The sequence below is a fragment of the Ipomoea triloba genome, chromosome 7, assembly GCF_003576645.1.
Source record: "Ipomoea triloba cultivar NCNSP0323 chromosome 7, ASM357664v1".
In the NCBI taxonomy this organism is placed as follows: Eukaryota; Viridiplantae; Streptophyta; class Magnoliopsida; order Solanales; family Convolvulaceae; genus Ipomoea; species Ipomoea triloba.
This window is the reverse complement of record NC_044922.1, coordinates 5,469,859-5,493,871: the sequence shown is the minus strand read 5'-3', so window position 1 is coordinate 5,493,871 and position 24,013 is coordinate 5,469,859. Positions and strand designations below refer to the sequence as shown.

The following is a 24,013-nucleotide window of genomic DNA, read 5'->3' as shown; positions in this document are numbered from 1 at the left end:
AAAAAAAAAAAAAAAAAAAAAAAAAAAAAAAAAAAAAAAAAAAAAAAAAAAAAAAAAAAAAAAAAAAAAAAAAAAAAAAAAAAAAAAAAAAAAACTTATTGGCTTATGGGGTCCCGTTACTTAGACTTTAGGAAATCAAATGATACCACCTTAGGCGACATTTGTTCTGTACTTTGAGAGTATGAATTCTGTACGTACCTGAAATAAATTAGTAATTATGTCTTATGTTATGATGAATTTTTGTGTCTTGTGTATGTTGTGAAATTATGTGCCTATGAACACAAATTATGTACCTAAATCAGATTTTAAAAAAATAAGTAAATACATAACATATGTATGCATCTTGTGTTGTGATTTTGTGTCTTATGTTCTGAAATTATGTACCTTACGAATATGAATTATGTACATCATCGTTTTGATTCAGGGTCTATAATGTTATGTGAACCCTAGTCCATGATATAAATTGCCTCGGATGTCTAGTAAAACTTTTTGAAAAATATAACTAATGTATAAATTGTCATAGAAATTTACACATGTTAAGACATGGTTTAAAAAATCTTAATATCATTTACTTCAAAAAAAAAAATCTTAATATCATTGGGTACCTATATATATAATATATCGGTGAACTTAACAAAAAATCAATCAAATAGAAACATACCGACATACCTACATACCTACATAAAATTATATACCAAAATTTTTATGCATCTAATATTGTCCTTGGAAAACATGTACTATAAATATTTGGGGCAGAAATAACGTAAAATATATAAAATAAAAAGTATTGTTAGCCAATTAACTAATGAATTGAATGGGGAGACGAAGAGACGTAAAGGAGTAGTTTTTTTTTTTTTTTCTTATTAAGTGGTCAAAGGACCCATCTCTGAAAATGAAAGACAAAAATGTGGTGCATATTATTTATTCTACACTTTTTATTTCTGTTACAATTTAAAGAGTCAATATTCCACTACCGTAATTCAATTTTGTGACATTCTCTTAATAAGAAGCACAGAAGTATCATATGAGTATAAGGTGATTGGTGATGCATATCAGATCATTTTCAAACCATTTTAGAATAAATAATTATTCCTTTTTTTTTTCCATCACGTAACTAAAAGTATCAAAGATAGTAGAAACAAAAGAAATATAGTCTTTCCTCAAAAAAAAAAAGAAATATAGTCCTTTTCTAGAAGAAAATAAAGATCACAGAATGAAATATTTAATTAGTCTATAATTTGTATAAATATTACTCCTTTTTTTTCTTGTTATATAAAAAACATTTCTTATTTAAAAGAACAAATTTCAATTTTAGTCATTGACTATTATTATGATATTGTCACATTTAGTTTTATCCTTTTAATTTTTCGTCATTACATCGATCATTGACTTTCATTTGTTTGTTACAGTTAGTCCATTTAAATTTTATCTTTTTACAGTTTAATAAAGAATGCTAAATGTATTTTCTTCATTAAATAAAAATTTAGGCATGATGCATAAAAATTTAAATGATATGGAAAATTAATTGTGATAATCGAATAAAAGTTGATAATATAATGAAACAAAATTTAATAAGTATGACTAAATGTGACAATGTAACAATAATTAAAATTTGGTTGTATAGAAAATTAGTGAGTATATGATGCATTTGTCAAATAATATTAGGGTCGATTCCAATAAGTGGTTATTTAGGCATGCAGTGATGCACTATGTCAATTTTTACTGCCATCACACATTCTATAGTCATGATGAAAGTTGAATATAATAAAATATATGGGTTAGAGTACATGTGTTAAATGAGTCTTTGTCAATAACTTTTTCAATTAAAATAAATCAAAACCAAATTTACCACTAAACTCAATATGCCTTCTATTTTTTTATTTTATTTTTTTGGGGTTGTTAAACCCCATAAATTATGGCAAAACAAAGCTACCAAGCGAAATCAAAGTTTCATCCTTTGAGTCTAGCTTCATTCCAAAAGCATCAAATAAACTGTGATGATACAAAGTAACTCGGTCAATTTGGTTGGGTGGATAAACAACCCCGACTCTTGCACAAAGGTGGAGGATAACCTTTTTCTAACTTGATCCTTAAGTGCAAAAGCTGTAAAAATGAATTGGGCAGTTTAGTTCAGTGCTGTCATGTTCTTCGTGAACAAAATCATGTTGCTGACTAACTTACCAAAAATCGCGGTGAGGCTTGTCTCCTTGTTACCTTCCTACCCGTCAGGAGAGCTTATTGAGCGCGTCCACAGCGATGAAGTGGGGATGCCCCACATCCAGGGAGACTAGTGCTTCTGTGTTCTTCTTTGGGGCTGCACCCTTCCTATAATCGAAAAAAAAAAAAATTTGTGGGTGTAACTTATAATTTAATTGTGAAACTTTGAACAATTTATTATAATTTAAAATGTTGAACTAGATAACGTTGGAAATCGCATCACTACTTTATTTCTCTCTCTTTGTCATTAAAAGACGTTACATTATAATTGAAGTTACATGAAACATGTATATTCACCCCGAGACATTTTTGTGCAAAATAATGGTTAACCTCGCAATACAAGCATTCAAATTAAACTGTAGAGTGCATTTGCTTGAAGACTGCACAAGAGACCTCAAGCAGTTGTTTTTTTACGAATACTATTGAAATTGGGTGACTTAAATTTATGGAAGTGTTGCTTTGTGCTCCCATATGTAAATGAATAATTAATTAAAATTTTAAATAGCTCAATTGGTTCTCAAGTGATAAATTGTGATCAAGGATACAGGACAACAAACCATTTATCAATTGTTATATCATGAACTAGGGTCCACATTGAAAAAAAATTATGTATTTGCAAGTAAATGGTGCGCAAATTATGTTTCTACAATTAACATATTATGTATTTTCCGTTAATAAATTATGTTTCTATAAATAAATTGAAGACACGTAATATGTTAATGACATATGCATATTATATTATTATGCGTTAACAGTAGACACATAATATCAATATTATTTTGGACCATGATTCACAATATGAGGTGAACACTGCTCCATAATATAATTTGTCAGCAATTCACCGTGATGCCGGAGTCTTTGAAGGGAGAGAATTTTATTTTTCGAGAATAATTAAAATTTAAAATATATATATTCTTGCAAATTGTACTTAACAAAGATTTCCTTTGAAGTGGAGACACGTTGAAAGGCACAACACCTAAGAAGATGTAGCGGATCAGTTATATACAAACATAATCCACTAATCAACAACGCACACATTCTCTTTTTCTTTTATATGTACATGAATCTCGTGCAAATTGACGCCCAATAACAGCGACATTCTCAATCTCTTGCTTTCTTCCAAAACCCCCCCAGGTTTCTCTCAACACAGAGGGATAGATAGATGCAAGAGCTTTCTTAGCTTTAACATATCACATATCAGCTCCCTTTCTTGCAAGTCTCTCTTTTCTTTCCTTCCTTTCTTTTCTTCATGAATATATTCTCTTAAATTCCCAGACCTTAATAGCTTTGTATTCATTCTAAAGATCGCTTTTTGGCATCTTGGTTTGCTTCATTCCCCTCCTTACTTTCCCCTTTCTTTTATCCAACCTTTCTGCCCATGTCTATCTAAGCCCCGTATTCTTCAAAAGATCACTTTTTGTCCCTCTCATTTCACCTTTGCTAATCTTGAGGTTGGTTCTTTTTTATCTTGCTCTTGTGATTACTGAATTGGATTTCATCATTTTCTTTGATTGTTGTGTGTTCTTTTGGTTTAGTTGGGAAGTTTCTTCAGAAGATGCCTTTATTTTGTCGTTTCATAACAAATTGGCTTGCCTTAATTGTGCTTGGTTCCTTGTATCAGAATCAGAAATGTTTGTGCTTGTTTTATAGGGCTGTTTGTATCAATGCTTTTCTCCCTAAAATGGACAGTTCATTATTATTATTATCCTTATAAGTATTGAGAAACAAAATATTTTTCACATTACAATTGTTAATTTGTTTTTTAAGCTTGTAGGGGCAGAAAAAATATAATTTTGCTAGTTGTCTGCCTGAGGATTGTATGTAACAGTGTGATGGGTTGCAATTTCAGGAAAAATCGAGGAGGGGTTGTATGAGGCGTTATTGGTTGTATTAACTTTATTTAGTCTAAGAATAGCAGCTATCTCAGTTGTATTTCTTGCTTAGGATGGGAGATCACTTCGTTTTTCTGGTTGACCGTTTGCTCACCGAATCGACTTTGGAGGCTGCAATAGAGAGCAGGAATCAGAAACAGTTGACCGTTGAGGATATGGCAATAGATTGCTCTTCTAACAAGGATTCTGAGGCCGCTACGTCTCTGAAGAAGATTGTTGAGTGCAGGATATGCCAGGATGAAGATTTCGACTCGAATATGGAGACCCCCTGCTATTGCTGTGGTAGTTTGAAGGTTTGTGGCATTCAATGACTTATGTTATTCTAGTTTCGTTTTCAATTAATGCTTAGCTAGGGGCTGTTTGCGTTTTATACTGGTTTTCGATCTCTGTTATGGAGATGGTAACGGGTTATGCTTCTGAATGTGTTGCAAGTGGAAGAGATAACAGAAAACAGGAAGATATAACTTATCTCAATCTAATGTTCAAATACTCGGTGTCTGATAACCATTGGAGATTATAGGTTCTTAACTGCTTCACGCTTTTACCTGTTCTGCTTTCAGTATGCACATAGGAAATGCGTGCAAAGGTGGTGTAACGAAAAGGGTGACACTCTGTGCGAGATATGCAACCAGGTAAGCTACACTTTAGTTCTGTATTTTCTTTTGAATAGAGCAATTCACCGATCTGAATGTATTAGTTTTAACTCTAAACAATGTAGTAGTTAAAGCATTGGCCTCAGAGTCGGTTCTTGAGATCTTTTATCAATTTATTACTTGAAGCTGTATGAGAGTCATATATACAAATCGAGTGAAAAAGTACATAAGTTGTTGCACTTTGTGTTAGTTTCTAAACTCGGGTTTCTTTGGACTGCAGCCTTTCACGCCTGGGTATACAGCGCCACCCCCCATTTTTCGTCTCGGGGGAATTCCAATGAACTTTAGGTATTTCGTTCATCTTATTCTTCCATGTACCGTAAAAAATGCATCTTACTCCGACTGATATATAATTTAAGACTGAAGTTACTAATTTTCTGTCTCGAGCATGAAGTGTATCGAGAATTAGAACAGCTGATGTATGCATGTGATTTTCCTATCAGGGGAAATTGGGGAATTGCCAGAAGGGACTTGAATTATGCTCATCTCACTGCAGTTGTTTCAGCTGATCGGAATTTCGTTGATTCTTCCCATGATGATTATGCAGTTTCTACGTCAAGTTCAAATGTGATGTGTTTTCGTTCTATCGCCATAATAGTAATCTCTCTCTCTCTCTCTCCGACTATAAGAGTCCTTTTTATTTACTTAACCTTAAACAATACGGAGTAATAATATTACACAATCACAAATATGGCAATCTGGTTACATTTTATTTGAGCATTTTGATTTTAGTTTATCTTAGCCATCTCCTCTTATATGCAGTTCATGGTTCTTCTAATTCTCCGTCACAGTCTTCCAATCATCAGTGTTCAAGCAGGGGATTATCCGCTCCCCTTAATCATGGTGAGGTACTAAACTTAACCTCCGGTTAACAAAAGGTGAAAGGTTGCTATACCGGTGGATGGATTATATTCTTATTCCTCATTTCTTATGACAGTTGCTACTCCTAAGAATTGCCGGGGTGGCTTTTCCTATCTACATTATATTCAAAGCCGTGACTTCTTTCCTACACCGCAGACAGCAACAGGTAATGTTATGGCCGCCTTTTTTTTTCTCCAGAAAAGTATCTCTGTTTGCTTTAATTTGCATTTATATCTATTCATTCTTGCATGAACGGCTAATTAATACATTTGTCAATCTAATGAAGAAGCTGGTTAGTAGTGTCTGCATCATCAAAGTCGTCTCTGCATTTACTTTGTGTTCATATTTGTTCTTTTTTGCGTGAACAGGCTAATCAATACACTCCTCCCTCTGATGAAGAAGCTGCTGGCTAGTTGTGATCGATACTAGTGTGTTCTTTACAAAGGTGTCGGGGTTCTTGATAACCATCCCGGGGTGCCTGCAAACACTAGTGTGTGTGTTCTTTACAAAGGTGTCGGGGTTCTTGGTAACCATTCCGGGGTGTCTGCGCCATCGAGCTCATATTGTTACCATACAACAATACTTCAAATTGTGAATAGTTTGGAATGACAGAAATGACAATGTACATCAAAATGGAGAAAAAAGTAATTAAGAAAAAAAAAAGGAAAAGAAAAAGAAAGTTATTTAAAGTGTTGAAGATTCTAGCTTGTTATAGAGAGGTTTTAGGTAAAAACCAGTTGGAACTGTTATTGTATGTTCCATTGATCCTGTCTGTATAGTGTTTTTACAAGGAATGAATGTAAACTAGTTTTTAGCTTATGTACATATTCTACTTTCTTGCATGTTATTGTGAGCTGCAAAATGAAATGATTAATGGCTTTCTTTAGTTTTGGTTGCTTGTAGTCTGAACATTATGAGTGGCAATACAAAAATATGGTTTACTAACCAATGTGGAAAAATATTATTATTATTATTATTATTATTGTGATTCTGTATTAAAGGTGTGTTTCATACATATACTCTTCCCGTCTTAAAAATATTACACTTACACCATATCATTTTTTATCAGATGTAGATTTAAGAGAGTATACTGGCTAATATATTTTTATTTTTATTAGACAAAAATACACTGGATAATGAAATAATAAATGTTATGTTTATGAAAATTGACAATTTTTTTTTATGAGGGGTGACCCTAGGGAAGCAAAGAAAGATATTTGTAATCATTGGCCACATGTCGATCCCGCCTCATCATCTCGAGAATATCCTCATTGAGAATTTTTTGAAACATTCTTCGGGGAGCATTGATGAACTTGAGTCCCCTCTCATGCAAAAGTGATTCTTTGACAATTGTTCTAAAACATTTTATGTTTAACTTTTGACATCCTAACCTAAAATAAAAGGTTGATATCACTTGACTAGAGTCTTGAGCAATTTTTTGAAATATTTTAATATAGTAAAGAGGACAATTTTTTGTTAGTGTCAAAGAGGGAGTAAAAATTTTACATAGTTGAAAAATGCTTCTAGAAAAATTATAAACTCGATCTCTCAATTATATGTGTTGTAGATTACTTTATTAATTATCTCCTAAAATAACTATTTTGGTTCCTCATGTTACAACAATCCTTAATTTTGGCACACCAAAAATATATATATAGAAAAACTATTAATGAACGGATTGACTCATTGCACAACTTTGCTTGCCCAGAGTGGCAAGTATTACACGATCACAAATTCACAATGAGAAGCTCATAATTACGGATAAAAAGTAACTTGCAAGAATTGCATTACTGTGCTTTTACTAAACTTAGAAGCTCAATCCATGATATAAAATCACGACACGAAAAATTCTGTTATAGTTTCGTCCAAGCTACAAAATCAGGAGTAAATCTGTATGGTCCATTTTGGATAGAATTTTCCAATGAAAAATATGTGCTGTGCAAGTTCAATAAAACTTACAGTCTCTTGCTTTGTACTCTGGGCAACCTTACTTTACAGCCAGTGCATTAGCCCTGTAATCTTTCCAGCTTTCCTTAGGCCTGAAAAGTGAAAAGTGAAAACATTCGTGCACAGAAAATAATAAGCAATGCCAATCTCCCACAAATACAAAACTTGTTATAACCCCCTCCCCATCACACATTAATTCATGCCTTCATTTCATCCTCTCGTATTTTTTTTTTCTTTTGTGAGTTTATCAGCTCTTTTAAATCAGTTAGAATAGGTCCATCTCGTCCATAATGATCATATATTTTTGAAAGAGTGCAGGTATTTATACTTCCGGGTCTTTTGCCGTGATCGCCAGAAGCAAGCGAGCGCTCCAAATGTGCAACTGGCCACACCAATTGCAAATGCAGCCCCGACTGGCACGGCTACCATGTTAGCTGAAGCTACCAAATCTTCGGAAGTTGCTTTGTCACCGTCGCCTACTAGAAGTTCCTTGTCCTTGTCGAGAGTTACGAGTGTCTTTCCATAGTAACTAACCAGGAACTTGAAGACCTCATTGTGATCCCATTTGATCCGGTTATTTCCATCGCCATTTTTGCTTTGGCGAAGATAGCAGGATGGACAAAGCTGTTTCGGAGGCCAGATAACCTTTGGAAATTTAGGATCGCCTGTCCCTAATGAGGCTTCTTGTTTCATTAGTCTATCATTCACGTTGTTGTGCGCTTTCCACAACCACAGGACGTAGTCTCGGGCAGTCTTCAATGGACTAGAAACACTGCAAGTTTGGAACATTTATATAATCTTACAGATTTGAACATGTTCAAACAATAAAACAAAGAAAAATTAATCACGTTTAGGGTCATTGGACAAGGGAAAGGAAAAAACATCCTCCGTTACATTTTACCTTGAACACATCTCGTGAAAATGCTCCCTACACTCATCACATAGAAAAAAGTTGTGTATGAAATCACAGGTAGCTTTAAATGCCATCTCACTTTCTCCATCCTCCACTCTTACAGAGAGTGAGTGTAACAACACCCACAACCCGCAACTGCAAACCAAACAAATGTTTAGGGTTATGAGGAAACTGCATAGAGCAAAAATCACAGTATCACAAAGTATTTGCACCCCAATCACGCCATTGCAATAAAATAAATAGTTGTTTCTACCGACTTAATTTACTATCTTGCCTTTTGTATCATGCATTTTACAACAATGTAGTAGGCATAAAATTTAAAATGTGAGTGAGTTTAATCAACAAAATAAGTGCCAGGATTATGGCAGGCTTCAAGATTACAAGCATGTGAATATTGCACTAGTAAAAAGGAAAGAAATTGATTCATTTAATGAGCAAAGAAGTGTTTCCTTTTTAATCAAGCAGTTTTAGACTCTTAGTTGACCACTTGCCCAATAATTCTTGTTTTAAGGCAATTCTGAAAGACAACAAAGAGAATAGTATAGGAGGAAAACAAGCTACTTAGACAGGGAAAGGATAGCCTCCACTATGCAAACAATAATTGCTTAACAAGCTCAATCATTTCAATTTCTCAACCAGGATAAAAATCTGTTTTGCTAAAAGTCATTTGAAAATTTCAAGTTGGCATTACCATTCATAGTACTCAGGTACACGTATGCCTAGAATATAATTCTCCTCAATGTCTCTTATAGCGTATAATATGGCCTAATACTTGGCATCAAAGAACATAGGCTAACTTTACAACTAAGGACGCATCCAAGGAATTATATGGCTTAATGGTTCTTTAACTAGTGTGCATATCCAATTTTGGTGAGTACAAACTTAAAACACATAAATTTCAAGAACAGAGTATATGAATGCCATGTTACCTGAAACCTCTAGTGTCATTCATACTTCCATGACAAAACATCTGAAAAAATATAAGTCACTCTTAGAGTACTAGCATCAGAAACTCCTCAGCAAATAGCAACCTCTAAACAAGAAATCTTAAATGTGGTACATCTCATCCTTTCAAAGAAGCATGCATGTAGATAGTTAGTCACTTAGTCATTGAAGATTTGAAGATAGTTCTTTTAGGCTACCAAAGAAAAAAAATCCTTCTCTTTTTCTGCTCACATCCTTGGGTGGGGAGGGATTGTTAAGAGGAGATGAAAAAGGAATAGGATAAGAAGTACCACCGAATCAGCCATTAGAAGCCTACCAATGAGCAACTGCTATGGATAGACATCTAGTGATGGGACCATTACTTATGCACAATAAAGCAAATTATAGCATGAACTTAGCTTCACTTCGCTTCATGTGCCATCAACTACTCTTAAATAAAAATCAAAATTTACACCTACCCAATTTCCACGAGGAACCTCTTTCCCGCAAATCTGGTATTGTCCCAGCACACCCTTTTTGGTACAGTCGACAGTTTCGTCTTTGTTCTTGGACAATGCTTCAGATGAACATATATCATCAAAGATAACAAGAATCTCTCCACTGCCCTTCCGGCATCTATATCAAGAATCACATTTCCAAAGGTGAAAACAGTAAAATATACAATATAGTAAAGGATAACAGGAAAATAGAAAATGCAGGGTGTTGACCTTCTAGAGGGGTGATGAGCCACCAAAAGTTGAAGGAATGTTATTAAAGATGCTTTTGTCTCTGATTTAATCATCTGAATCAATAGGGAGACCAAAATTCACGGCAACCAATAATGAATAAAGGAAATTAAAATTTAAAAAAAAAAAAAAAAAACACACACACACACACACACATGCACACGCACACACACAGATCCTGTGAGAAAAGGGGTATTAGAGATGTGGAAATTCCATTGATTTACCTTGTGCCCTAAGATGATATCAAAGGCAGTAGAAGTTGCCTCCTCAACATCATATATAGCTCTGGCAATCTTTCACATAATATGGCACGCACATTAGAAAATTAAGGATTGCTTGCCAAAGAAACTATCACATTAATATTATTTTTATATAAAAGATAGCTAAATTTACAAGAATTGTGGTAACTAATTCACTCTCACACTTTATTTACAACCTGCTCAAGATCTGCAGTACTTGTTTCAATATGCTCATTCTCGTACTTCTCATCATCCAAACCATATGAGCTGAGATTAAAATACACAAAGAAAGATAATAATTTAGAAATATTAAACATGAGATTGAGAAGTGAATGAAAATAAGAGTTAAATATATCTTGAATTACACAATTGATAAGCAAAATAATTTTATTAAAAAAAAAAAAGGAATAACATTAGAAGTAACAGTTACCAATAATAAAAATTGATATCAGTTGCAAGAAACTTGTCATCAAAGTATGCAGTATGAATTATATGAACAGGGGAAGGCCATTTTCCATGTTAGTAGAATTTCAACATAACAAAAACTGAACCATATAACCAACAAGAAAAACAAGTTGATTATGTTAGGTTAAGTGCAATATGTATACCTGCCCAATTGCTTATTGATCCAGTCTAGCAAGAGAGTTGCCGTGCGTCCATTATCTATAGAGATTATGTCACCTTTTTCTTGGTTTGGATTCCAACTACCACCAACAAATTTTTTCGGAGGCCCCCAGAAAAGCATAGGGTAGTGCCCCACAGAGAACTTATCACAAAGATTGGAATTTAACTGTGCTGCCAAAAAAGTGAAAAGAGGAAAGAACCAGTAAGTAATGGAAAAGAAATATGATCTCCAGATATAATGAAAATGAGTAGGGTACGAGAGTAAGCTCCCAAATCTGTCAACATGAGATTGCATCTTGAACACCCCCCAAGTGGCCTTCCCTCCCAATAGAGAGACAGAGGGAGAAAGAATAGCATGAAGTAACAATCAACCACAATCTAAGAGCATAAAACAACAATTTCACATAGGAGTGAATGTTTGCTCTCTTCATACTTCTGTATTCTTCTTTTCCTAGTTTAGTCATTCATAACAGCTTAAGAATAAAGAGAAAGCATAGTAGTAATACCCCCAATGCACAGTCTACTCTTGTCATCAATACATGTCCTGGATGAATAGCATCTGCTCCATTAAAAAGTCGAGCAACCTTCTCATATTGTGGCTGCAAAGTTGAAGCTACAGAGATAAGCATAAGGAAAATAAAAGCTCAATCAAAAGAAAGCATATAGATACCTTATAATTCCTGCATGCAGGGCACCTGCAAGAAAAATGTAAGTTTTCAATTAAGATTGACATAGAAAAAAATTAATGAAAAGAGTTGTAATAAATGTAAAATTTGTGACACTGGGGATCAAAGTATGAAGAGAAGCAAGATGGGTAAAGCTGAGTTCTGATTTCAAGGTAAGAGGAGTTACAAGGGAAACCTGAAGACCATAGAAGGTGCTCAAAAGCGGTAATGGAAAAAAAACCTTTTAACTTAATGTTTGCCACCCGTTGGAAACTTTGAACACCAAACACTTCAAGAGCATTTGTATCAATATGAAGGGCAGAAAGGATAGGCATGAACAGACGCAAGTGCGAAGAATAGATGTACTGTACAACTCTAAAGAAAATTATCAGGTGCAATGCATTGTGTGCCAGATGACACACACTGACATCAGCCAACTTCTTTTTAATTCCATGCAAGTTAACTTCAGTTGGCCTTCATTTTACTATACGTTCATTCTCGTGTAGTAGAAATAAAATCAACACGATATTATGAAAATAAAATCAGGAAAAATGAAATACACTGATGAAGTTAGAACACAAAGCAGCCCTGGGCAGAGAGTACCTCATAAATTACTGATTTCATGGAGCAGTGCCATACATATGAACAAAAGTATTAAAAAAAAAAAAAAAAACCCTCATACTTCAACGCAATATAAAAGGATCATCCAGTTTCCACATTTCCAGACACTATAAATCACATGAAAAAGCAAGATATCTTGCCATACTAATATCAGAAAGCATTCTTATTAATACAACACATTTGCAAGAATATTCTGCAGACAAATTGCCAACACTCTTTAAACAAAAGCAAATGAATTTTCATTCTTCACCTCTCAATTTCTTCATTTCACAAAAAATTACACTCCGACTTTCATTCATAAGCATACAAAAATCAATTTACCCCAACAAATTTATTGTTAAGCATCATTTTCAAGCAACATTCCCTAATACTAATAAGAACCCGACCATTTTCAGCACCGCAAACTACAATTACACGAAAGCTCAGGCTGGAACGGAATAAAAAACATTTTCATTTTACAAAACCTAAATCATAGGAATTGCAACTGACCAGTGAGCGAAGAACTCAACAATGGCGTAGGTGGCGGGAGTCTCTTTAAGAACCACATCAAAGTCCGTGGCGTTCAAGTCCACAGCGTAGTCTCGCTTCTCGTCGCCGGCGACGGCGACGGCGCCGCCGCCACTGGCATCGCTGATCTCCCGGAGAAGACTGCGGCGAGATCCAGGCGAAGCGAACACAGACGCTCCCAAGCTCCACACAAGCATGGCCCAACACAGGATCAAAACTGAAGAAGACATATGTATACGTATAGTATAGAAATGCGTAGGAATGAATAGATGGACGATGGTATAATGTTTCAGTTTCGATCTGCGTTTTGGAATTTGGAGGAGCAAACTGCAAAACCCCTGAGAGGAGTTTTCTTCCGTTTTGGGCAGACGTTTTAACGTACTTTCCTACATTGGACTTTCCAAGGGTGAAAATATATGATTTTTGGATTTAATCTTAATTGGGAAACGCTCACATGTATTGTTTTTTAATTTTGCAAATTAAATAAACTCAATAGAAATATATATTATTTCTATTCAGTGGCATCAAACCCTTCCCTTTATACGGGAGGTGGTGGGTTCGAGTCTCCGTAGAAGTAATATTGACTCTTGTGCTTCAATGGGTTGAGAAAGTAGAGTATTCAAAAAAAAAACTGAATAGAAATATTTAATGGTGCCACGGGGAGTAATTAGTGCTGTTTAGGTAAGATGGATGTTCTTGGCTAGATTGCAGGCCTGCAAACTGAATAGAAATATATATTATTCATTATTTTTTATAGGAATATAAGGCTTATGATTTTTTGGTGTAGCCCAAGGTTTCCACCGTCGGACAAAGTGATTAATCCCCTTACTGGATTGTAGGTACTTCTATTGGGTGGGACAGCTGACCTGGAGATTTCAGGCTTACGATGATACCGAATTAGAAGCGAAATTGTAATCGGATCATCCAATTTAATAAAACTATAATTAGGTCTTTAAACAATCTAAAATGATGCAATTAAAATAAAATTGATATGTTCTCCTGATTATTGATGACGTGACAATTAATTTTTTAAAATTTTATTTAATAATTTAAATAAATTAAAAAATTTTGTTATTTAAAAAAAAAATCACCCCAACTTTATCGTTGGCCAGAGACGAAGAAACCTCTCTATCTCTTAGTCGAAGACAAAAGGCCATTTATTCGTCACCGGGCAAGAGAGGAAAGAGTGTGAAGGACTTCTCTTCGTCTCCTGCTGAAGATAAAGACGGGAGGGAGGTTAGGCATTTTTTTAAATTTAATTTTATTTAAATTATTAATATTAATTTTAAAAAAATAATTTTTTAATAAATTAACTGCCACGTCAATCATTAAAAGTTTAAACAAATCGATTTTAGTTTATTCGCATTATTTTGAATTGTTTAGGAACTCAATTACAATTTTTTTGAGTTTGATGATCCAATTACAATTTCAATGGTGGTTCAATGACAAAAAAAAAAAAAACGTTGTATTGTATGTATATTGTTAGGGGCAATGCCAAGTTTTGAAATGATTCTTCTATTGTATAAAATTCACCCTTTCAAATGAGGTTTGCATGTATTTTGTATTGAGATACTTTTTACTTTTTAACATCTAAACATGTCTCTCACCTCTTGCAAATTGCTAATTTAACCCAATAAAGCATGTTTTTAACCTCGAATTAGAAATAGGGAGCCTGGATGGGTCAAAGATTATACTCCCTATTCCTATCCAAAACTTTCATATTTTATGGTTGCCCTGATTCTCAACAAGGATGAAAACCCTCTTTAATCTTTTTTCCACAAAAATTATATGAAAATTTCAACTCATAAAAAAGGCCTAAAATTTAATATAATTCAATTCTGATGATTAATTTTCACACATACATTTAGGTATTCAATTAACCTAACAACAATACTCAAGTATTAATTATTACCACATTATCCAGATCTTTAACCAAACATCTTGCAATCCCAACAATAAATAAAACTTAAGTACTAACTATGCCCACACAATTTCTTCAACTGAACGTGCCAAATCTTTAGCCAACAATCTAAAAGTTAAAATAAACAAACAGAAAATTCAAATTATATTTCATTGTATTTTAATACTCCATATGTCCTATTTATATGTCTGGTTCGGTTAACAAAGTTTGACTAAAACTATTTATCATTCAATCTTTTTATAATATTAATCTTAATATTTAACATGTATATATTTAAAAGTATTATTTTAAACACAACAAATAAATAAATAAAGTAGAAACTGGTCTTAATTTGCAAGCTTAACCACCCAAATTATTGTCCTAAAACGTTAATAAATCCTCATGAATGGATACGATTTAAGTTAGGCTGTTGGGACCACATGCATGCAACGTGGTATGTGATTACTTGGTTGGGCTGGATTAGAAATTTAGGATAGTAGTATAGGGTAGTACTACTACATGTAATAGGTATAGAAGTATTATATCTAAAAGGAAAATGATATTTTCCCCTTCAAATCTTCCCCTAATATTTTTGTGACTTAAAATTATTGGTGACTTTTTGTTTACTCCATACAACCTAATTAATAATGGTCCTACCTCTACCTATCATTAGTTTCATTGTATATATGTTGCCTAAATGGAGTAAATAATGCATAATTTTTGTAATTCAGTAGTGATTCGAATATTTGAAATGAAATGCATTGTGTATTAAAAGAAAATGTGTTCCAACCAAGGAATGAGAACCCATGAACCAAACACATTCCTAGTGTGTAAACCCATGAACCAAGGAGATACTTTGTTCACAAATTAGAACAACCTTTGTAAAAGGTAAAATTCCAACATTCAAAGAAAACCATTTCTAAAAAAATATCCTTAACAGCATCAAAAACCTTCTGTAAGGGCAAAAACTCTTCCTGCCAAAGGTGGAGGCAATGCAGAGATAGCTTCTTGAATGACCTGAGAAAACATTTAAACATTGTTTGTTGGAAGATTTGATCAATACTTAAAACTGGACTCTGCCAAAATAATAATACCTAATTAAGCTCCAAAAGCAAATTATTTACAAAACATAGTAAATCTCAAAAATTTAACAAGTACTGTATAACATAATGAGAAGACTAGAAATATAAATATATATTCAATCAAAGACAACACTTAATAATGGTCTTTCTTGAATAACAACTGACTACAAGAAAGTGGTGCCAACTTACATCTAGTTGATAACGAGCTGAAAAGTGGATTAGAAGTATAGCTTTGTTTTCTAATCTGTCTGCATGCTTCACTATCTGTTAAAAGATGAAGAAAACAGCAATCAATGTTTTTCATAAGTGGAGAAGATGGATATCTATCCAAAGAAATGAAATTGTTACTACTTCAGACAAATGAGTATGTCCATATTCCCTAGCATCCTCTGCTGTCACTGTTTCCTCGACATAGGTGCTCTGCACGGAAAAATCCTGATGTAAGTACAGTTTTTGATTAACATTTGAACTGGTCAAGTTTTTCAACATAGGTTGTGCTAGAATGATACATCTGACTAGGTGTGAGAACTAGCCACTTTGAGAGGACAAATATCAGTCACACATTGTAAACAAAAACTACATGAAACCAATGTTGCAGAAGGCACTAGTCGAGTGCCCTGGGGGGTAGTGCTCTTTTTTTTTTTTTTTTAATAACTTCCACTCAAAACTAGGTCGTTTTGAGCGGAAAAACCAATTAAAAAAAAAAAAAAAGTGTTCCGGCCGAGTTCGAAGCCAAGTCGGCCGACCTAGCAACCGCCTACACCCCTTTTCGGGTCCTAGGGGCGCCTAGAGCCTAGGTGGCCGCCTAGACCGATTTTTAGAGTTCTTAAAGGATGCCCTATTTAACATATAGGCAAGGATATCATACCTTCCTTCAGCCCATGTATTAGTTCTTTATTAGCAAATTTTCACATTACTAATGAAAAAGTTAAATATCAGTCATCCATACAAGAATTTTGACAGGCAACCGGGGAACATATTGGGATTAATGCTTAGATCTGTTGTATCTATGAACTGACTCAGAAACCAAAAGAAACTCTTGCACACTTGCACTGATGCAACATATCTACTCCTAGGAATGGATATTCAAAGAAGCACAGGATATCAAGTAACAATGAAAATGTTACAGATTAAGTTCTCTACCTCCACAATGAGTATCCTTGCCCTCAAAGCATCAATATTATCATTGTCCAAAATGAAATCTGACATTGTGTCCCCCGTAAATGCAATTTCAGGAGTAGTTACAGTGTTTGTGATCTGTCATAAGGAAAGAAAATTGTCATTCATCTGCTATTCACAGGATGGCATGTTGTATTCGGTTGATTATTCAATATATTCATGAATTGTTGCATTAAATTTGTATGCATAAGATTATTGCAACAGACCTCCACACATGATGACTTCAATTTCTTTATCTCTTCTGCTGGAAGACCAATGTATTCTTGCTTAAGCTTATGTTTTATGGAATAAACTATGTAACCCTGCAAGTCACCAACAGCAACTCAAATATACATGATCCAAAATTTCGAGAATTGATGAGGACAAAGTATTTCATCATACCAAGGAACATACAATCACATAAAAACACAAGGTTTATACACTGTATATATGACATACGGGATACTGAAGATAGCAGCACTATAATTTAGACAAACAAGAGAACCACCCTTCAATATTTCTAAAGCATCAATCCAACTGAAAGGAGAGATAACCTGGCTGGGAATAACATGATAAGTCTTGAACGCCCTTACTTTTAGATCTTTTCTTAAGCAAATCTCTTCTCCTGAAAATACAAGGTACTCCATTAATTTAAGTTCTAATAAACAAAAAGAAAAAAAAAAATTGAAGTAGCTACTACAGACATCCATACCGAGTAATAAATACTCTCATCAACTACAAATTTCCAAAAGCATATACAAAAAAGTATATGTGTTTACTAAAATTAATTAAATTAGGTATTCACCAAAATCAGCCAACTCAAATTCCCTCAACATTAAAATGCATGCCAAAAAAGAAATAATTAAACTACATATCACCCACATCCTATCCAATAATAAATTCAGTTTTTAGGAATTTTATACACAAAATAATCAGTATGTCTAGTTGATTTTAAAGAAAATGAAATCAGATATTACCCACATCCAAGGCAATCAAGGTATGCTTGAGCTCAGATTGGTCCATAGCTCTATGAGCTTCAAAAATCTTCTCAACACTTTCCTTAACAGCCTTGGGCACAATAATTGTTGGTGGTGTCATTCTATAGAGGCCGCGTGTCGCCACGTACATGGGCAGTCCTCCAATATGGTCCATGTGGCCATGGGAGATGAAGACAAACTGTTGAGACACAGCGCGTTGCGGGCACTTGCCAATGTCAAAGGCCAAGTTTAGAGTGGGGATAATCACACATGTTTCATGCCCAGCAATCGAAAGTCCTTCAATTTGGTAGCCTTCTATGTTCAGTCCCCTTTTCAAAACTTTTCCCTTGTTCTTGTTCTTCGATTTTGAGGTACTAGGTTCTGATACAGAGGTGCATGTATCTTGCTTTATCTCCATTGATGATATCAAGAGAGTCTAAGAGGAAATCCCCAGTCTTTTAGAACATTGACAGATATAACTGATCATACTAGTTTGGTATATATAAGGGATGTACAATACTAGGTATATAGATATACAAGGATTGTGAACAGTTAGCCATAAATTAGAAACATACAATATTAAGTGCAAGGGAATAAATAGGCACAATCTGTGATTAAGTGTAGAAACTGTTCTGAAAATGCAGCATATAATCTAAGAGGTTCACATAGGGATGGTCACGGGACCATGGGAATATGCAGGGGGCATATTCCCCGCCCTGACTCCCTACCCCCGATCCCCACCCCGCATTCAGGGGATATATTTTCCCATCCCCACACCTGCAGGGATTATGGGGGTCCCCGCAAAATTTCACACAGATTCTGTCCCAATAATCTAAAAAATACAGATTAATCTGATAAAATCAAACTAATCCCAGTAATTCCAAGCTATAAATAGAATCAATATGCTGAAAATCTGAATTCTGAATTCTGAAATGCATTCACAAATCAAGATGAAAGCCACATTATAACATTCCAAACATGGGATGCAAATAAAGAAACATGTTCAAATGCCAAAAGCTGAAGCAATCAAATAGCTTAAAAAACAGCAATTGATTCACAATCATCAATAATATTAGCAAGAATAGCTTGGGCAAGCAAAATCATCGTCATACAAATCACTGGGCAGCAACAGGAAAAACATGTGTAGCAATGGTATTTTAGAAATAATCTAAATTACACTCAAAGGCCTAGATGAGATTTACGAGCAACAGGTATTGGATGATAGAGAGTTACTATAGTGTCATCACTTGTCTACCATGGAATCAAGGACAGCCTAATGCTATGGGTGGTGTTGCCGGTGAGGGAGAGCACACTACATTGCTTGATTGCTGGGTAAGCACAGCTACCACTGCAAGTGTGGGCTGCTGACTGCAGTGGAAATAGGATAGGCCAGGCCTTAACAAAAGGTTGTAAGTAGGCTTTTTTTAAGTCCAAGCCTGAGCCTACAAATTACAATAGGCTTCATATTGTAGGCTTTGAGCCTATTTAAGACCTACATCTTATAGTCTTGAAATAGGCTATTTGTTATTAAAAAAAAAATTAAAAAAAAAAAAAAAAACGAAGCTAATACTACAACAGTAGAACATATTAGATAACCTAATAACTAGTGCAAGACTCCAATAAAAAACTAGTACATCAACTCTAGAGATTTTCCATCTCTTGTATCCAAAAGGTAATTTTCAAACCTGTTATTTTTTTATAATTCATTACATCTGGATAAATTTTCTCCCAAAAACAAAAATTGTTGTACATAAATCATTATCTTCTACATTAAACCATTTGTATGCACTTGAGTTTTCTGCACACTCTCTATCTCATACACAGCACTTGAACATTGAAAGGTAGAATAAAGAAACACACACTGACATACTCTTACTACACAATTTTAGTCGTAAGAGTTATGATCACATCCTAAAAAGCACAAACAAAGTACTTGGTGGCAATATTGATTTAAGGAAATCATTCAAACACATCCAACAGCAACATAATGCAAAAAAGCTGCATAAACCAAATCTCAAGATGGATAAAAAAGTCTAGCTAGCTTGAGTGCTGGAACTAGGGTCAATTAAGTGATCCTTTGTAAAAAGAACAACAATTGTATTGATAGCTGCACTTGAAATAAAACTACCATTTTTACTGAACTATATAGTCTACTTTAAAAACTTGAAACACTTCATCTTCTTGAGTCCCCAAAACTAAATACATATTAGCAAACAACCAGTTAAGATTGTTGAATATTGTGCACATAAATACCAGAGTCTTGAAAGGCAATAGAAGTATACTCCGTACAAATTACAGAAAAGATCAAAAGTAAAATCAAAAGAGCTAATAAAATCAGCAGAAAGCAACGAAGATTGTGAGGATCAGAGCAAGCATACTTGAAATGAAATTGTGGATGATAATAAAGAATACTTAAAATCGCCGGAGTGGTTGCGCGCCTCGGAGAATGAGGAGGTTCACCGGTGCCCACTCCTTGCGCCTCTGTGCGGATATCTCAGCATAGCAAAAATAAATAAAAAGCAAAAGAAAGAGGGTTAAACATGCCTGTCTTATCGTTCGCCGGAGAAGGTGGCTCGTCGGAGTGGTTGTTCGCCGATGCCCTAACCTGACCTGAATAATAACTTCAGGTTACAATTCAGTATTCACGTGCGTTTTCCATTTCCCTATTTAAAAATTGTGTTTGTGAAGTCTTCAAAAACAAATGTGTAATACTATAATTGTGTATGCTCCATTTTGGAGAAAAAAAAAATTCCTTATGAATTGTTTAAAGTTTTTTTTTTTAATTATTCATCTATTCACATTAAATCCTTCAATTATTTTAAAAATAACAATTTTTTTGCTTTATATAAAATAGATATTTTTATTTTTTAAAATAAGAGCAAAGTAAGTATTTCATTTATTATTTTCTCCAACAAATTATTGATTTTATGTGAAAATCAGAATAAATGAAAAAATATATTATTTGCAAATATTATAAATTTATAACTATAATTTAAAGCCAAAGCTAATGCTACAGGAAGAAACAGAACCCTGAATTGGATCAACAGAACTCAGACTTGATAATTCGTTCTCATTGCCAAATTCTTGTAACTTAGGGAGTCGGGGGCTTGATGATATGATAATTTGATTAGGCCATGTTTGGTTCGCATGAAAAAGTTTTCCATGGGAAGTAGGTTCCCATAAATCAAAGAAATTGGTCTTTTCCAAGGTTTGGTTGATTGGAATTTGTTTTCCAATGGAAGTATAGTTCTGCATTTCTCAAGAAAACAAAATCTGTGGGGAAAGGTGGTTTTTTTTTTTCCGTTGCAGGTGGGAAGAAAAATTATGGTTTTAGGACTAATTTACCCATGTACTTCTCTCTTAATTACATACATATAAATGGCAAATCTAGGGTTATTTCTTGCTCCCTTCTACCGTTTCCTCATTCTCTTTTCTTTCGGCCGTTTATTGCTTTCTTCTCTGTTCTTCCCATCGGTGCCTTCTTCTTTCTTCTCGCGTCTTTCTTCCTCTTTTATCAACACCATAGTCCATAGTTCAAGCACTATAGCCATTTTACCGTAGCAAGAGCCTTGGGTAAGTGATTTCTTCTAACATCTTTGTTTTTTTTTTTTTAATTCCACTTTGTATTTTATTTGTGGATAGATTAAAGATTACTTGGTTAAAGATTGCTTAAAATACTTAGGTGAGCAGAATCTGTGTTGTTTGTTTATTTGCTTAAATATATATATATTTGTGTATGTAATGTGTATTTATATACTGTACGTACAGTATGTATATATGAAGTATGCTTTTATTTGTGAAAGTAGAATTAATTGGATTTTGATGTGTGTAGTGTTTTTGGTTAATTAAAAGCCAACGTCTGAAAGAAGGAAGGGATAAAAGCTAATTTGCAGTATTGTTAGGAAATCTGCAGTAGTGTACATACTGTACGTAATCTATGCATCTTGCTTCATACTATTTTATTTGGCCTAATTATGCACAAAATACCAATCCAATCATGTTTTTTTCCTAATTAATGCAGTCATGGCTCGTTTGGGTATAACTAGAATTGCTGAAAGAAGAAAAAGGATTGTGGCTGCTTTGACTGTTTTTTTAGAGATGTATACTGCTGTTAGTGCTTTAGTACTTTTAATGGCATCAACAACATCTCTCAATAGTTATAGGCCAAGCATTAAGCACTATTCTCTTGATAGTTATTACAAAAGAGAGTACGTTCAACGAATTTTGAATAATAACGAGTTATGCATTTCACTACTTAGGATGAATTTGCAAACTTTTTCCAAACTATGTGAAATGCTAGAGAGTTTAGGAGGATTAAAACCAACAAGGAACATGACTATTGGGGAACAAGTAGTAATCTTCTTACATATTCTTGCTCATCATGTTAAAAATCGAGTCATTCAATACAATTATGGAAGGTCAGGTGAGAGTATCAGTCGAGCGTTTCACAAACAGGTGCAGATATAGTTTATGAAATGGGTAATGCTGAAGCTGTTGAAGGCATTGGTGGAACAATGGAAGGTAGTCAAGATGACAATCCAGTTGAATTGCAAGACAATGATTTTTCGTTTGTCCCTACTCAATCATCTGGTGCTAGAGAGATGAGTTCAACAAAGAGGAAGAGGAAAAGAAGTGACACATGTGAACCTATTACTGCAGATTCTTTGCTTGGTGCTGCCATGATGTTGAGTGAGAAGTTGGAATCGGTAGGAGACAAAATAAGTAAAAGTCTTGGAACTGAATTGACTCTTCAACAAAAAATTGAGCAATTAGAGGGTAAGTTGAGTGAGATTGAGGGGCTGGAATATGATGACAAGTTTATGGCTTTGATCAAGCTTCCTGAATATCCAAATCAAATGCTTGTATTTTTTAGTCTTGCAGCGGACCAAAGGCTTGAATGGGTGAAAAGGTTCCTTGCTACATATTGAACATGTTTGTGGTGAGGAGTCTTGCAACGGACCAAAGGCTGATGCATTGTTGTTTTTGTTGTCAAGTTAGAAAGTATCCTATTGTAAGTATGAAGCTGGCTATGTAAAAATATGATGTTAGCTTATTTTTTTGGAAACTAAAAAGGATGAACTTGTTAACTTGAATATCATGTGTATTTTGTAATATTTTGAAACTTGTTTGTTATAATATTATGGTATTCTGCAACATTAGTATAATGTGTATCTTAATTTTGTCTTGTTTATTTATTTATTTATTTTTTCTTATTCTTCTTTTTTCAAAGCATATTTAACACCCACTAATAATAATAATAATAATAATAATAATAATAATAATAATAATAATAATAGGGGCATTTAGGTCTTTATACACATTATTCCTTACCATTCTAAATCCAACCAAACAACAGAATTTATCTTCCCAGCAACTTCTTTTCCACCAACCAAACAACATAATTTATCTTCCTGGTAACTACTTTTTCACAGAATTTCACTTCCACCTCCCTTCAAATATTTTCCGCGAACCAAACGTGCCCTTAGTCACTTGCCTTGTGATGACTTAGCTTGGATCAAATGGCTTTAGCCCTGAGGTCATCCTTGATAATGCAAATTTTACTGTGGATCGCGGGTTCACAATGTATGGTGGTCCATGCATCAAAACGGTTAATGAAAATAAACGGTAGAAAATGGCTCTATTTCGCACTGTTAGCTCTGTGTGTATAACATATTTAATTTCATTTTATATACCGTGCAGTTCCCTTTCAACACAACTACAATTCCTTTTCGATATAACTACAGTTTCATTCGACATTATACACTCAAATATTTGAAACTATTATTCAATTTCCTTTAACACAACTACAGTTTATTTTATAATACATTGCAGTTTCTTTTCATCACAACTACAGTATCATTTCGATATAACTACAGTTTCATTGGACAATATACACTCAAATATGTGAAACTGTTATTTAGTTTCATTTTATATACACTACATTTTCCTTTCAACACAACTACAATTTCATTTTGATATAGCTACAGTTTCATTTGATAATATAAATTAAAAATAAATGTGAGGCAGTATCTTTTGAGATGAAAACTGTAATTTTATTTACGGAGCTCCGTTAAAACTCAACGACAA

General features: G+C 34.0%; 3 protein-coding genes and 2 long non-coding RNA genes across 7 annotated transcripts; 3 read left to right on the top strand and 2 right to left on the bottom strand.

The window, feature by feature from the left end:
* Positions 1–3,307: 3,307 nt before the first annotated feature.
* LOC116024709 lies at positions 3,308–6,509 on the top strand. Of its 3 annotated transcripts, none has more exons than XR_004099520.1 (8): positions 3,308–3,668; positions 4,067–4,402; positions 4,670–4,741; positions 4,983–5,050; positions 5,206–5,359; positions 5,525–5,610; positions 5,700–5,789; positions 5,992–6,509. XR_004099520.1 is itself a non-coding variant. In XM_031265683.1 (8 exons), exons 2-8 carry the CDS (start codon positions 4,163–4,165, stop codon positions 6,034–6,036), a joined length of 750 nt encoding a protein of 249 aa, XP_031121543.1. In that variant the 5' UTR covers positions 3,311–3,668; position 4,162; the 3' UTR covers positions 6,037–6,509. The 3 variants fall into 3 exon arrangements, 2 of the variants coding, with proteins under 2 accessions (XP_031121543.1, XP_031121542.1); XM_031265683.1 differs by having other exon boundaries at positions 3,311–3,668; positions 4,162–4,402; positions 5,525–5,605; XM_031265682.1 differs by having other exon boundaries at positions 3,311–3,668; positions 5,525–5,605.
* An 869-nt stretch (positions 6,510–7,378) lies between these two features.
* On the bottom strand, positions 7,379–13,189 carry LOC116024542 (sulfhydryl oxidase 2-like). The gene is made up of 12 exons (XM_031265457.1): positions 12,792–13,189; positions 11,687–11,711; positions 11,523–11,615; positions 11,001–11,182; positions 10,590–10,659; positions 10,378–10,446; positions 10,136–10,209; positions 9,887–10,043; positions 9,413–9,453; positions 8,472–8,618; positions 7,899–8,342; positions 7,379–7,662 (listed from the first exon to the last, which is right to left on the bottom strand). The coding sequence occupies exons 1-12, from the start codon at positions 13,037–13,039 to the stop codon at positions 7,611–7,613; spliced, it is 1,602 nt and encodes a 533-aa protein (XP_031121317.1). The 5' UTR covers positions 13,040–13,189; the 3' UTR covers positions 7,379–7,610.
* A 2,263-nt stretch (positions 13,190–15,452) lies between these two features.
* Positions 15,453–20,613, bottom strand: LOC116026329 (nuclear ribonuclease Z). Its single transcript, XM_031267813.1, has 8 exons — positions 20,471–20,613; positions 17,927–18,362; positions 17,504–17,574; positions 17,177–17,272; positions 16,935–17,048; positions 16,143–16,211; positions 15,981–16,055; positions 15,453–15,726 (listed from the first exon to the last, which is right to left on the bottom strand). The coding sequence occupies exons 2-8, from the start codon at positions 18,342–18,344 to the stop codon at positions 15,652–15,654; spliced, it is 918 nt and encodes a 305-aa protein (XP_031123673.1). The 5' UTR covers positions 18,345–18,362; positions 20,471–20,613; the 3' UTR covers positions 15,453–15,651.
* A 646-nt stretch (positions 20,614–21,259) lies between these two features.
* Positions 21,260–23,082, top strand: LOC116026331. The gene is made up of 2 exons (XR_004099822.1): positions 21,260–21,499; positions 22,586–23,082. It is a non-coding gene; the product is annotated as an uncharacterized LOC116026331 (long non-coding RNA).
* Positions 21,511–22,181, top strand: LOC116026332. Its single transcript, XR_004099823.1, has 2 exons — positions 21,511–21,852; positions 21,948–22,181. It is a non-coding gene; the product is annotated as an uncharacterized LOC116026332 (long non-coding RNA).
* Positions 23,083–24,013: the final 931 nt, after the last annotated feature.

Bases quoted from the DNA above. Each gene is read 5' to 3' on its own strand.
- LOC116024709 (XM_031265683.1), top strand. From the start codon at position 4,163: ATGGGAGATCACTTCGTTTTTCTGGTTGACCGTTTGCTCACCGAATCG. The intron at 5,051-5,205 runs GTATTTCGTTCA...TTTTCCTATCAG, and splicing joins GGAATTCCAATGAACTTTAG to GGGAAATTGGGGAATTGCCA. The intron at 5,606-5,699 runs GTGAGGTACTAA...TTCTTATGACAG, and splicing joins ATCCGCTCCCCTTAATCATG to TTGCTACTCCTAAGAATTGC.
- LOC116024542 (XM_031265457.1), bottom strand. From the start codon at position 13,039: ATGTCTTCTTCAGTTTTGATCCTGTGTTGGGCCATGCTTGTGTGGAGC. The intron at 11,712-12,791 runs GTCAGTTGCAAT...TTTTTCTTGCAG, and splicing joins GTTGAGTTCTTCGCTCACTG to GTGCCCTGCATGCAGGAATT. The intron at 9,454-9,886 runs GTAGGTGTAAAT...ATATTTTTTCAG, and splicing joins AGGTTCCTCGTGGAAATTGG to ATGTTTTGTCATGGAAGTAT.
- LOC116026329 (XM_031267813.1), bottom strand. From the start codon at position 18,344: ATGGAGATAAAGCAAGATACATGCACCTCTGTATCAGAACCTAGTACC. The intron at 17,273-17,503 runs GTTATCTCTCCT...GGTGACTTGCAG, and splicing joins ATCATGTTATTCCCAGCCAG to GGTTACATAGTTTATTCCAT. The intron at 17,049-17,176 runs GTCTGTTGCAAT...TCCTTATGACAG, and splicing joins TGAAGTCATCATGTGTGGAG to ATCACAAACACTGTAACTAC.